Source organism: Lipotes vexillifer, unplaced genomic scaffold (assembly GCF_000442215.2).
Source record: "Lipotes vexillifer unplaced genomic scaffold, Lipotes_vexillifer_v1.1 scaffold1262, whole genome shotgun sequence".
NCBI lineage: Eukaryota > Metazoa > Chordata > Mammalia > Artiodactyla > Lipotidae > Lipotes > Lipotes vexillifer.
This window is the reverse complement of record NW_006775022.1, coordinates 664797-677068: the sequence shown is the minus strand read 5'-3', so window position 1 is coordinate 677068 and position 12272 is coordinate 664797. Positions and strand designations below refer to the sequence as shown.

General features: G+C 43.7%; 1 protein-coding gene across 1 annotated transcript in view; it reads left to right on the top strand.

The window, feature by feature from the left end:
• The window catches only part of EDRF1 (erythroid differentiation regulatory factor 1), a 40958-nt gene extending 33533 nt beyond the window's left edge, over positions 1–7425 (top strand). Inside the window, 1 exon segment of the mRNA XM_007449633.1 lies at positions 6568–7425. Within this exon segment, the coding sequence (XP_007449695.1) occupies positions 6568–6739 (172 nt within the window). The 3' untranslated portion in view covers positions 6740–7425.
• Positions 7426–12272: the final 4847 nt, after the last annotated feature.

The window sequence follows — 12272 nt, the reverse complement described above, 5'->3', positions numbered from 1 at the left end:
CCGGACCGGGGCATGAACCCGTGTCCCCTGCATCGGCAGGCGGACTCTCAACCACTGCACCACCAGGGAAGCCCTATAGGTGGTACTTTTAGACCAGTCACATTTAATGTGATTATTGATGTAGTTAGATTTAAATCTGTCATCTTGCTAGCTGTTTTCTGTTTGTCTTTTTCTTCCTTGAGTTAATTGAACATTTTCTATGATTCCTTTTTATTTCACTATTGATTTATTATTTATACCACTTTTTAAAGTTTTGGTGGTTGACCCAGCATTTACATTCTTGATCGGAGGCCACCTTCAAATAATATTATACTGCTTCACATGTGTGAAGACTTTAAAACAATATATGCTCCCAGTTTTTCCCTTCCATCATTTGTACTGCTATCATTCATTTTACTTTTACATGTAATAAACAAACAATACACTTTGCTTAGATAGTATGCCTTTTGTTTATATAAAGTTTTAAGAGAACAAGGGGGCTTCCGTGGTGGCGCAGTGCTTGAGAGTCCGCCTGCCAATGCAGGGGACACGGGTTTGTGCCCCGGTCTGGGAAGATCCCACATGCCGCGGAGCGGCTGGGCCCGTGAGCCATGGCCACTGAGCCTGCACGTCCGGAGCCTGTGCTCTGCAACGGGAGAGGCCACAACAGTGAGAGGCCTGAGTACCGCAAAAAAAAAAAAAAGAGAGAGAACAAGGAATTTTTTTGCCTTTATTTATTCCATTTCCAGTGCTCTTAACTTCTGTGTAGATAGACCATTTTTTTGTGTGGTATCATATTCTTTCTACATGAAAAACTTCCTTTATCGTTTTTTATAGTATAGGTGTGCTAGCAAGGAATTCCTCCTTTTCTTGTGAAAGTCTTTATTACTTCAGGTTTTAGAAGATCTTTTGGCTGGGTATAGAGTTCTTTCCACACTTCAGAGATGTCACTGCATTGCCTTCTGGTTTGCCCATTTTCTGACAAAGTCTGCTGTTCTGATCTTTGTTCTTCTCTAATGTCATGTACCTTTTTCGCTCTAGCTGCCCTCAAGATTTCTTCCTTCTCTTCCCCCAGCAGTGTGGGCATTATATGCCTAGGTGGTATGATTTTTTTTTCCCTCCTCAGTGTTTTTATATCTTCTCCAATTTCTCTTTTTCTTTGGTTCCACTTATACCTATATTAAACTGTTTGATAGTGTTCCACAGCTTTTAGGTGTTCTGTTTTTTACAGGTTTTTTCTTTTTGTGTTTCAGCTTGGGCGATTTCCCTTGACCTGTCTGCAAGTTCACTGTTTGTTGACTCAGTTTTGTGTCATATACGGTTGGACTTGTTGAAGGCATTCTTTGTCTCTGTCACTGTGTTCCTCATTTTTAGTATTTCCCTTGGTTCTTTCTTATAAAGTTTCCCTCTCTCTGCTGAAGTTACCAGTCTGATGCTGCATGTTGTCCACATTATCCATTTGAGCCTTTTAATCATTGTCATTTTAAATCCCCTATCAGATGGTTCCAACATCTGTGTCGTGTCTGAGTCTGGTTCTGTTGCTTCTTGGACTCCTGGCAGTGTGTGGTTTCCTTGCCTTTCTACATCTTGTAATTGTTTGTGGGAAACTGCGCATCTCCTGTAGGATAGTAGACTGAGGGATATGATTATTAAGCCTGGCAAGTTTGTACACCTGTCTCATGCTAGGCCTTCAGTGTGGGGAGTTTGAGTTCATTTTTCAGGTCTGGTGTTGAGCTGTGGTTGAGATTTTGTTGTTGCCTTGGTTACCTCCCGTGCCCCTCTGGCAGTGCCTGGGTCGGTGTGGGGCAGCTCTGTGGAGGCTTCTTGTACCGCCTTCTCCATCTTCACATTTGGTCTTCTTCTTCCTGTAGCATCTCAGAGAGGGCCTGTCTTCGTGCTCTTAACAGCTCCCAGCTGTATTCCACTCGCCGGTCCCTCCGTGCTTTGTAGCTGTTAGGGAGGGGAGGGGGAGTTGGCCAGGCTTCGCACTTGTTTCGGGTAAGCCTCAGTCTGGGGCAGACCCTGTGTCCCTGAATGTCAGGGGTGTGGCCTTCCCCCTGCTCCTGCCCCTCCCCCAGGGCTAGTGTTTCTTCCCTTCTTCCCTTTCCCTGTCTGCACTGACCTTCACCACCAGCGCTGCTCCCTCTCCAGCCCCGCCCTACATATTCAGGCTTCTGGTTCCTGCGGAGAAGGGTCCGGTGGGTTTGGGTTGCCTGCCCCACCCCCTCCCACCGCTGCAGCAGCTGTTCCCCTCGCCCAGGCCTGCACCACAGGAGCGTGGCCTGGGACTCTCACCAGGCTCTCATGTCAGCTCCTGCTGGGGCTCTTGCAAGCCCCTCCCTCACCAGCTCTCTCTCGACCTCTACCAGCTCATTAAGGATTTTAGCGGAATTCTTCTTGCCATGTCCAGCTGTGTCCGCCCCAGGTGAGAAAGAAGTTTCCTGTCTTGCCCAGTGTTAGCCTCTCTGTCCTTAGTTTTCAGACTGGTTGGTGGCCCTGCAACCCCAGCTCTCTGATGGGTTCAAGCAAAGTCGTGATCTTGTAGGTTGTTCTGCGTTTATTGCTGTTTTTGTCGTAAGGGTGGGAATGATACTTTTTCCAGCTCTCTACATCCTAAGCAGAAACTCCCTCTCCTAATTGTTTTTGAGTAATTCTCTCTGGTCTAAGAAGAGCGTTCGTTTTGAGAGGAGCCCTGGGTATTAGGTGCGCTGCCGGCTCAGCCCCATTGTTAACCCTGGGTGGCTACTCCGTGTCCTGTTGCTGGTGCACAGCAAGGGTAGCCGACACACGCATCTTCTGAAGAACCAGAAGGCAAAGGAGCTGTGCGTGTAGTGACGCACAGTTGGAAAAACTCACGGTTTTTCCTTTTTAACAGCAGTGGGTAAATTTTGAGAAATTTTTTACTGGTTTCCATAAAGTGGCAGTATAAATATATATGAGATGTGAGAAACACAGTGATTCACTGTTTTTCACAAATCCATGGTTTAAGCAGTTGGCTAACACCTAACAGTTCAGTCTTATAGTATCCTTTATACTTGTTAACAGTCATATGTATATGACCTAAGTCATTTGTATTTTAGTGGAGGGTCCTCTAACGTTCTGTTTATTCAAGTTATTACTACTCTAGTTAAAAAGTTTTAACCTAAACTTTTTACACGTGATGCATAAAGTCCTATTTAGCTAATCTCTGTTAATTTCTTAAGGTTTATTAAATAAAAGACTTAAATGTGCTGCATGTGTTAATACGGTTAGTATGTTGACAGGTTGCACAACATAGAGACGTATTGACTAGTAAGTCAATGACTGTTTCTCTCATGTTTCACTGATACACACGTGAACATCTATAATTTTTTTGTGGAGAGGAGAACATCCTGTGCTGCAAGCCCAGTTATTTCACCAGGAATTAATGAACATTCCTTTTTGGAGTAAAGGGAAATCAAAATTAGCCTTTAAAAGAAAGGAAATAGTCATATGTTTTTATTTTGACTGTTTCTTCCCTTCCCTCCCACCAAAAAAAAAAAGAATAGAATAAACTGAGCTTGGTAATTTAATTCTTAGAATCCTAAAGAATTGGAAAGAAATCTAAGAAAATTAAGATGCATTTAATTTAAAACAATTTTTGTTTTCCTTTTGAGATTGTGTAGGCACTTACGACGGCTGTGTCAGCACTGTCTTGCCAGAAACACTAGTTTTGTCTGTTGGGTTGTGTTTTTTCTTTTTGGATCAAGAATTTATTTGCTCTTGTACTGCATTTTAATATTCACTGCTTTAGCCTCTTGACCTTTTGCTGGCTTTGGGGTTTAATATAATGAAAAAGCATGAAAAATAGAAGTAGTCTGAGGGTTTGGATGCCCTCTGCCACAGTCAGAGAACAGACCCTTTAGATTTATGGGTTTTCCTGGCCAGGTATGTCCATCTAATATTTGGTTAAGAACAGTGAAAAGGAAAATAAAAGAATGTAGGTTACCTTCTTTTGGGAAAAAGGTAACCCTAAGAAATGATAGGACGCCTCAGAATAGAGTTCATGCTTTCATTAACTAACTGTGTGTGTGTGTGTGTGTGTGTGTGTGTAGATACCATGTTTATTTCTGCAGGAAGAATAAACATGAACAAAAACAAATCAGTTATAAAATGGAAAAGGACAACACCATTGTGAATCCTAAATAACACAGCTAGAACTATACCTCATGTCAGTTTTTATTAAGCATATGGTCAGTTTTAAAATGGTCAAATACTGGCCAGTTACATACGGTTCAATAAAATGTGAAGAGTACATTGTAGAGAACTTAATGGCATAAGATAAATTCCTTTCTTTTACTTCAGGTTGCCTTTTTCAGTTTCCCAGTTTCTAGATTGAACGATATGGCTGTTGACAATACTTAAGTTTTTGCAGTACAGAGAGAGAAAGAGAGAAAAAAAGATACAGAGAAGTGGAAGCACAGTGAGACTAAATGATAGAGAAGAGAGACTGAATTTGTCCTGGGCCTGAACCTGGTTCCTAGAGAAGCGGCTTTGAGCAGCACCTGCTCTTGGACCAACCAGCATAGTCAGTGCTGGGGTGAGGGCAGAGCCCCTGCGGAACGGGGTCCAAGGGTTCACCCCTGCAGACCAGAACAGAGTGGCGACCAGCACAGTGATCACTGACAGGTGGACAGACAGCCCAATAATCGTCCTCCAAGGTTGTGAGTCTTGGAGCTGCTATTCCACTGCTCTGTCAGGGTTCTGTATGAGCCCTGAGATAAAGAAGTAATATTGAAAATATTTAACATCAGGTAGCAATCAATCAGAAATCAGACCCAGGTTGTGAACAGGTGGCTGAGCCATCCCAGTGCATTCCCCTGAAGAGTGTATGAGGTCCTCTCATAAATATGAATATCACTATTCCCGGAGTTAGTTATTTTGTGGACCTGGGCAGGTTTCACTAACTGTTGATGAGAGTTGCTTAAGGAAGGGAATGATTTGTAGAAATTGGAAGATAAAGATTTAACATTCAGAATTATGATCAGAACAAATCAAAGCGCTTTATATTTACGTTCTCAGAAGCCCATCAGTTATCCTCAGGCATCAGCTGAAATGACAGTGTGATGTCATTGCCCACAGAAACCAATTCATATTTCAGACAGTGTTTCTAATTGTTAAGTGCTATTGCCTTGATTACTGTCAGATAGGAGTTTAAATGTCTTTTAAGGATTTCAGAGGTTTGTGAATGTTAACCTGCCCCCCACAAAAAAACCAAAAAAAAACCTAAAACATATCCATCTTAGGCCCAAACTGCAGAGTGAATACGTTTTGAACGGTCATTTTTACTGTGCTGTGGGTGGTGCTGGGTGGGCGTGGGGCAGAGAGAGGAGATGTGCCTGGTGAAAGTCAGAACGAGCAGGAAGGAGAAAGGGGTCTGTAAGAGGGGGGTGTGGGCGGGCTCCCGTTGGCTGCCAGCCTGGGCCCGTGGTCAGGCCGGCCGCAGCGCGGAAGAGGTGGGTCCTGTCGAAGAGCAGTAGTGGGGCTGTGAGAGAAGTGGGGCTCCCTACAGCCTGAGCCTTGGTATGTGGCAGAAGGGAGGGTCCAGGCTGCTGGTTTGCTCTCCGGCAGGCCTGACCAGCAGGCACTCCGGCAAAGGTGGAAGATTTGCATATTGGAGAGTGGAAAGAACATAGCATTTGAATTCAGAAAACATTTTGACCTTGAACCAAATTATTTAACCCTTCTGGGCTTAGTTTTCACATCATTTAGTTTTTCATTACAGAATAAGAATACCAGTCCTTGCTCTCCCGAGGGGACAGGGTCACGGGCAGGTCTCGTGTGCATGTGTGCACTCTCAGCTGTTCTCTGTATGTGTGGCCAGGGCTCTGCATTTATTATATCCAGACTCAAAAAATAAAAAGGATGCTAGAAATGAACTGCCATGATTACTAGTCTTTTTAAGTAACATAAATATAATCCATCGATCTACCCAACCGGGGAGATATTTTCGAAATAAACTGCAAATTTAAGAAATTTTTGTTAAGACAGTTTTGAAATGGAAATTCCCTCTAGAACTCTCCAGCTGAGGGGCACTCTTCACACAGAAGCTGCACGTCATTTCAGCTAGATGAGGGGCAGTGTGTCCGTCTCCGGCAGTGCTCGCTCCAAGGGAGCAGTCCCGCAGTCGCTCTAGGTGTGTGCCCGGAAGCTGTACCGCGTGGCTTCTCGCCCTCGCCTGGCCCCACTGTGTTTTCTTCACAGCACGTGTCATCTCACAGTCTGTTCTCTTCACCGTCTCGACATGTCTTCCCCCAGCTCTTCCCTCAGTAGAATGTGGATTCCATGAAGGCAGGGGCTCTGGGTCTGTTTTGTTCATGACCACAAGTCGTTCCTGGTACATAGTAGGTAGTCGAATATTTATAAAAAGAATAATCATTGGCTTTAATTGATGTTTGAAATAAATGTTTAAAAACAGGCCCATAAGCAGTCAATGGAGTCGGCATTAATAGAACACCCGCTTCCACATGAAAAGTGATGACAGGGCTACCCGTGTTCAGTTTTTGGATTTCTTTTACAGCTGTTGGTGGGCATCACTCTTTGCTTCATCTCCCTCTCTTTTTAACCCAGTAGTAACCTTGAAGAAGATGTAGTCCTCAAAACCAACAAGCAGATTTACTCCCAGCTTCTAAGAGCTACTGCGAACAAAAACGCATCTCTCCTGGAAAGAATCGACGTTCTCGTCCATTTGCTGGACCAGCTGGCTCGTGGCAGCGGCGGAGACGGCGGTGCTCTTCAGTGACTCCCGCCTGGGGCTGCATCCGCAGAGATGCTGTCAGTGCCTTCTGCACTCGGGGGCTAGTGTGTCCATTTGGTGCTTCGTTTCATTAAATATGAGGGAAATATCCACTTAAAACAGGCACGGCATGGAAACAGAGTTCTCATTTCCCGTGGCAAACAGTCATGGTTGAGTTCTTTGGCTTCCTCGTTGGAGGTGCCAACATCAGAATCAGACCTAGAGCTCCCACCTTCATTTCTCTGAGAAGCATGTGGTACCTCAGTATTAATAGACTTGCTGTGAGGCAGTTAACACTTTTAAATATTTTTGAAGTATGTTAAGCTACATGGGTTTAAGAGATAATTATCGTGGATAAATGTTACTTTGGTCAAGGGAACTTTTATCCAAATGATTTTAGTGGTTCGGGTCAGTTAAAGAAACTTCCTGTACATCCACAGTGTTCCCTTCTCAATTGCACAGAAAAAGCCTGCCCTTTTTAAGCTTCAGTACAGGATTTTTCGAAGACTAGCCATTGCACAGTTCTCTCTTTAGTGCATGTTCTGAACGGATCTGCTTTTCTCTGACTTTGTATGACAGTTGATCAAGAATTGGTACTCTCCCCCGCTTTTTTTTTTTTTCATTTTAAACTTGAAACTGTGAATAAGGTAAGAAAACTATTTTGAATAAATAAATTATTTATTTAAAATGTCTTTGTAGTTTTCCATTTCACATTCTTCACACAGTTTTGATGTGAACTGGTTTAATTAATAAATTTTACAAAGTGAAGATTAAAACATTAAAAATAAAATTCTGGGCTTCCCTGGTGGCACAGTGGTTGAGAGTCCGCCTGCCGATGCAGGGGACACGGGTTCGTGCCCTGGTCTGGGAAGATCCCACATGCCGCGGAGCGGCTGGGCCCGTGAGCCATGGCCGCTGAGCCTGAGCGTCCGGAGCCTGTGCTCCACAACGGGAGAGGCCACAACAGTGAGAGGCCCGCGTACCGCAAAAAAAAAAAATAATAATAAAATAAAATTCTGCCATCCACTAAATTCTCACTAGAATATTATACTTACTACTTGCTGCTACATGGCTCTTGTCCAGTTGCTTAAAACATACTCTATTTTTCCAGTGCCTACAGCATGCAAGGCTGTCTGTACTTGTCACAGTTAATTAATCTCAGTTTCAAAAGATAACGTAATCTACAGATCCAGCATACTCTTTCCTGTTGGGTTGATGGTTTGGATTTACGTGCATGATGCCTCTGTAGACAAGAGCTTGCCCTGCCACCAAGTCCACTGGCCTGGCCTGAGTGTGGGAAGACATGCTGCTGCCGACACCCCTCGGTGCTACGTGCAGATGATTTTCACTGTGCAGCCCCCCTCCACTCACTAGCCACACCCTTCTGAAGAAATATGAACTAGACTAGAAAACTGTCTGGAATAAACTTGTTTTAAGCTGAATTTTTACAGACTCCTTTTTCATACACTGAGATTTTCAGATGTTTACACTGGTGAGTTGGCAGCTCTCATAGCCCGGCAGAATTATCACTTGCCATTTGTCCACTTCCTTGTAATTATGCAGTTTGCATTGTCCTCGGGACAGATTTGCATCAACTAATCACTGAAGCATTGAAAGTTTTGCCTAAATTGTAAAGCAGTTGTACAAAATCAACGATGTCTCATATCAGGACAGCTGTCATTCTGTTTCCCCTTGTGGCAAGCACACACACAGAATAAAACTCTTGTTAGTTAAACCTGGAAATGTCCATTGATTATATCTAATATGGGGATTAATGAATTCCAAAGGATATTCTACTTCGGCAGAAAGAAGCCGGAGTTCACGGTATTAGAGTCGCTCATCTTACCTCTCTCCTTAGCAAACAGCCTTTCGGTCAAGAGGAAGATGTGCTTTTAAGCAAGAAGATATCAATTCCAGCTCTCTTCATTTGTCAGAGCAATAACATGAAAGTTCCTACAGGGGAAGAAAAGATCCTTTTAAAATGCTTTTGTCAGTTGCTGATTTTAATTTAAATTAAAGCTTTTTAAAGTGCCTGTGTTTTAGCTGCGTCTTTAGAAGTATGGGGTATTTTGTGGCCTGATCGTTGAGAGTTCTTTTTCAGTTTTAACTTCAGTGCCCAAATTTTGTCCTTATTACATATGACCTTGGGGGGTTTGTTTACGTTAAGAACAGGTAATGGTGGCCATATTATGTATTAGGTAAAAGTTAAAGGAGCGTGATGGCTAAGATAACTGATACAGGAAAAATAAAGTGATCCAATTAGCTTCAAGAGTCTTATTTTGGTAGTCTAACCCTCGGAACATAAATAAGCTGCCATATAAAGTGTTTCCTGCCTTGAAGAGGGAGGAGCACATTATAGGAATTACAGCGAGCTGGAAAGCTGTTCTGTTCAGGGCCATTTGGGATGCAGGTGTGTATATTCAAACAGAAGAGCACCACGTGAAAGGAGAGAGTGCCAGGCCACTAGGCTGGGATGAGGAGAAGCAGGGTCACGAGTGACTGGCGGTCGACCTTTGGCCACAGACACAACTAGGGAACTTCAGTTTCTTTATCTAGAAACGTGCACAGCAGTATCTGTCCTGCCACTGACAAGAGTTGTGAAGAGCAAGAGAGAAATACACATGGAAACCTTTTGTATGCTGTCAAGTATTAGAAAAAGATAAATTGTTAGGACAGGGATTTTGGAGTGTAGTTAATTCAAATTCTGTGCTCTTTTCCATTGAATCCCTGAGTTTTCAGTGCAGTAAAATCATTTCCATGCCCTTGGGGTTCAGGGGGTGAGTGGCCTCTCCCGTGATTGGACCCATGGCTATGGCTGCCTTCCTGCCTCTCGGTGAAATTGGAGCCGAGGTGGGTGGAGGGACAGATGGTGGGTGTTGGGAACGTGGCTACAGAGCCCTAGACAGAGTGGAAGGCAGACAGGGATTCCTCAGGATGCTTTTTCTAACCTTTCCTAAAATTTTTGTAAAATTATTTGTTGAGAAATTTGATTTTCCAATCAAGTAATTTAAAAGCTCAAGTAATGCTTTTCCCATTGCGTTTTAAGTTAAGGAGGCATATTTGCTTCACTTACTAAAAATCTGGTTTGTTTTCTTTGTAAAAGAAATCGGACTTTTTCTCTTAGAAATCCTCTGGCTCTCCATTTGCCTATTTTTCTCATTACGAGTTCAGGGTGCAGGAATCAATGACACAGACGTCAAGCCACTGCTCTGAGCTAGACTGCTTGGGAAATAAGCCACTTGAAGGCAGCCAGGAATCTGTTGTTTGTCCCTACTATTGACAACTTTCCAGCACGTGCTGCCTTTGCAGAAGGCGGCGAGTGGTGAGTGCAGGAGTAGTCAGCTGAGTCTACATTGACAGAATGGCTTTGTGGCTCTATTTCCGGAAAAAAACCTTAATAGTCTTCATCGGATAAGGGTCAAGGACTTGATTTCTATTCACATCGATGCAAACACTTGCAAAGTTAAGACTGGCTTTTCTGGAAGTCATTGATTTTTAGGTTAATTTATAGCAATGAGATAAGCCAATCTGTGGCTTTGCACCAAATATTTTGGGCTTGAAGTTCTTAATAATTTTCTGTATGATGGGATGATCTGCCATGGCTATATATATAGGTGTGCAGTAATTGAAAACAGCTTTTAACTAAGAACTTGGTCATCTGACAAATTTCAGTCAAGGATGACAGAAGCAATACCAGGCTGGAAAGCTGCCTATTACGAGGGACCCTTTGAAGTAAATGAACTGCTTTCTTCGGTCATAAAAGGCATCGTCCAGGGACTTGGGATGCCAGGAAGTCCTTCTGAAATCAATCTGGGGTAGCTTCGTCCCTGTTCATCTTCTGTCTGGGCCTGGTCCTTGTCACTGTCATATCTCTGGTATTGATTTTCTGAGAGCCAAACAAGTTTTAATGTGTTCTGTTACAATTAAGTCACAGGAAACGAGAGAGACAGCTTTCATTGTGGGCCCCAGCCATCCGTGCTGCCCTGCCATGATTCCAGGAGAAAGCAGGACTTGCAGCATCCATCCGAGCGGCCTCTGCTCAAAGCAACGACTCCCCAGGCCTTGAATCACCTCTAGATTTAACCCCAGGAGTCGATTTCTCTTTCACATCTTCACTGCAGCTCCCAGCCCACTGGTGCTCATCAAAAGCAAAAACAAAACAACAAAAACCATGCAGTCTTCTTAACAGCAACATCTTATTTTTCTTCTCCTTCCTTTATAGTCTAAAGATTTTCCTTTTACATGTTAGGGGCCCGTGGATTGTCCCAAATCATTTTCCTATCCTAATTAATATATCCTCTCTTTTTAAAGAAAAACATCATGATGCTTATTATTGGATTCTTCTTTATTCCAGGGCTTTAGAATCATCTAGTTCCACCACCAGCCCCGTTTTTGCAAATGAGGAAACTGGAATAGAGTTGAAGCAATTCACCCCGATGCAGACAGCCTAGGTTGAAGCAGGGATACAGCCCGGGACTCCCAAATTTTACCCGGGTGACTTTACCCACTGTCCTATGAATATTTTGTAATTTTGCTTCATTTCATTTTAAGATCCAAATGCTAATTTCATGCTCTGAAACAGCGTAGGATTATTTTAAGTGGTCCTTATTTGTCCCTTGCCCTGAATATTTGGTATATTGTCGGTGTGCAATAGAATAAATCCACCGAGTTAGATACTTTTGAGGTCACAACGCACAAAGCATCACAAGCAGTTACATTCCTTAGCAACCAAATATTCAATATATTTGAAAGGTTTACCACTGAGAAGAGTGTGACACGTCTGGCTAAAGGTATGATTCACTCCAACTGGAATGATTTTTGAATTTAGAGTATTCACAGCAAGTTAAATTTAAGATGTTTTTTAAAGCTCCAAGAATGAAATACAGCTGTAATTATAGAAACCCCCATGATGACCTAATTCTGTAATTGAGATTCTTTGAGTGTTCCCAATATAAATTCTGGACTTCTTAAGGCACAGAAAGATGTGCTTACAGCTCCGAAAGATCCAAACCCTCCAAGTCCACCCTGAGGCCATTTCTTTATGTCACTGAACTAATTCCCCCTCTGTGTGATGTGAAGGAAAAGGACAACCGGATTCAGGCACAGGTCTCATGGCGACAGTTGTGTGCAAAGTTCTTCCAGTTTGGCTCCGGCCTCAACTCTTTTCGAGCGATTTAAAGAAATGTGGTTCTACTACTAGGATTCAGGCCGAGGGAGGGCCCGCGGCTTATTTCTGGGTGGCCAGAGGAAGGAAAAGCAGCAACCACAAAACTGTGTGTGTGACTAGACTGTGTGCATCTGGTCTGCACAGGTGGCCAGCCTCCGCCCCGGCCACCTTCTCTGTGTCACCGCAGGCCCCACCTCAGCTTCGGTCTCCCGGCCAAACACTGCCCCTCCCTGCTCAGAAACTGCCACTGATCCTGGTCAGTGAAGTCCCCCCGACCCTGGTGTTCCATGCACCCAGGCTGGCAGGTCTCTCCAGCCCGGCCTCAGCCGGGGTGAGGGCCCTGCCGCCCCTCCCAGGGCACAGCTGTCTCGC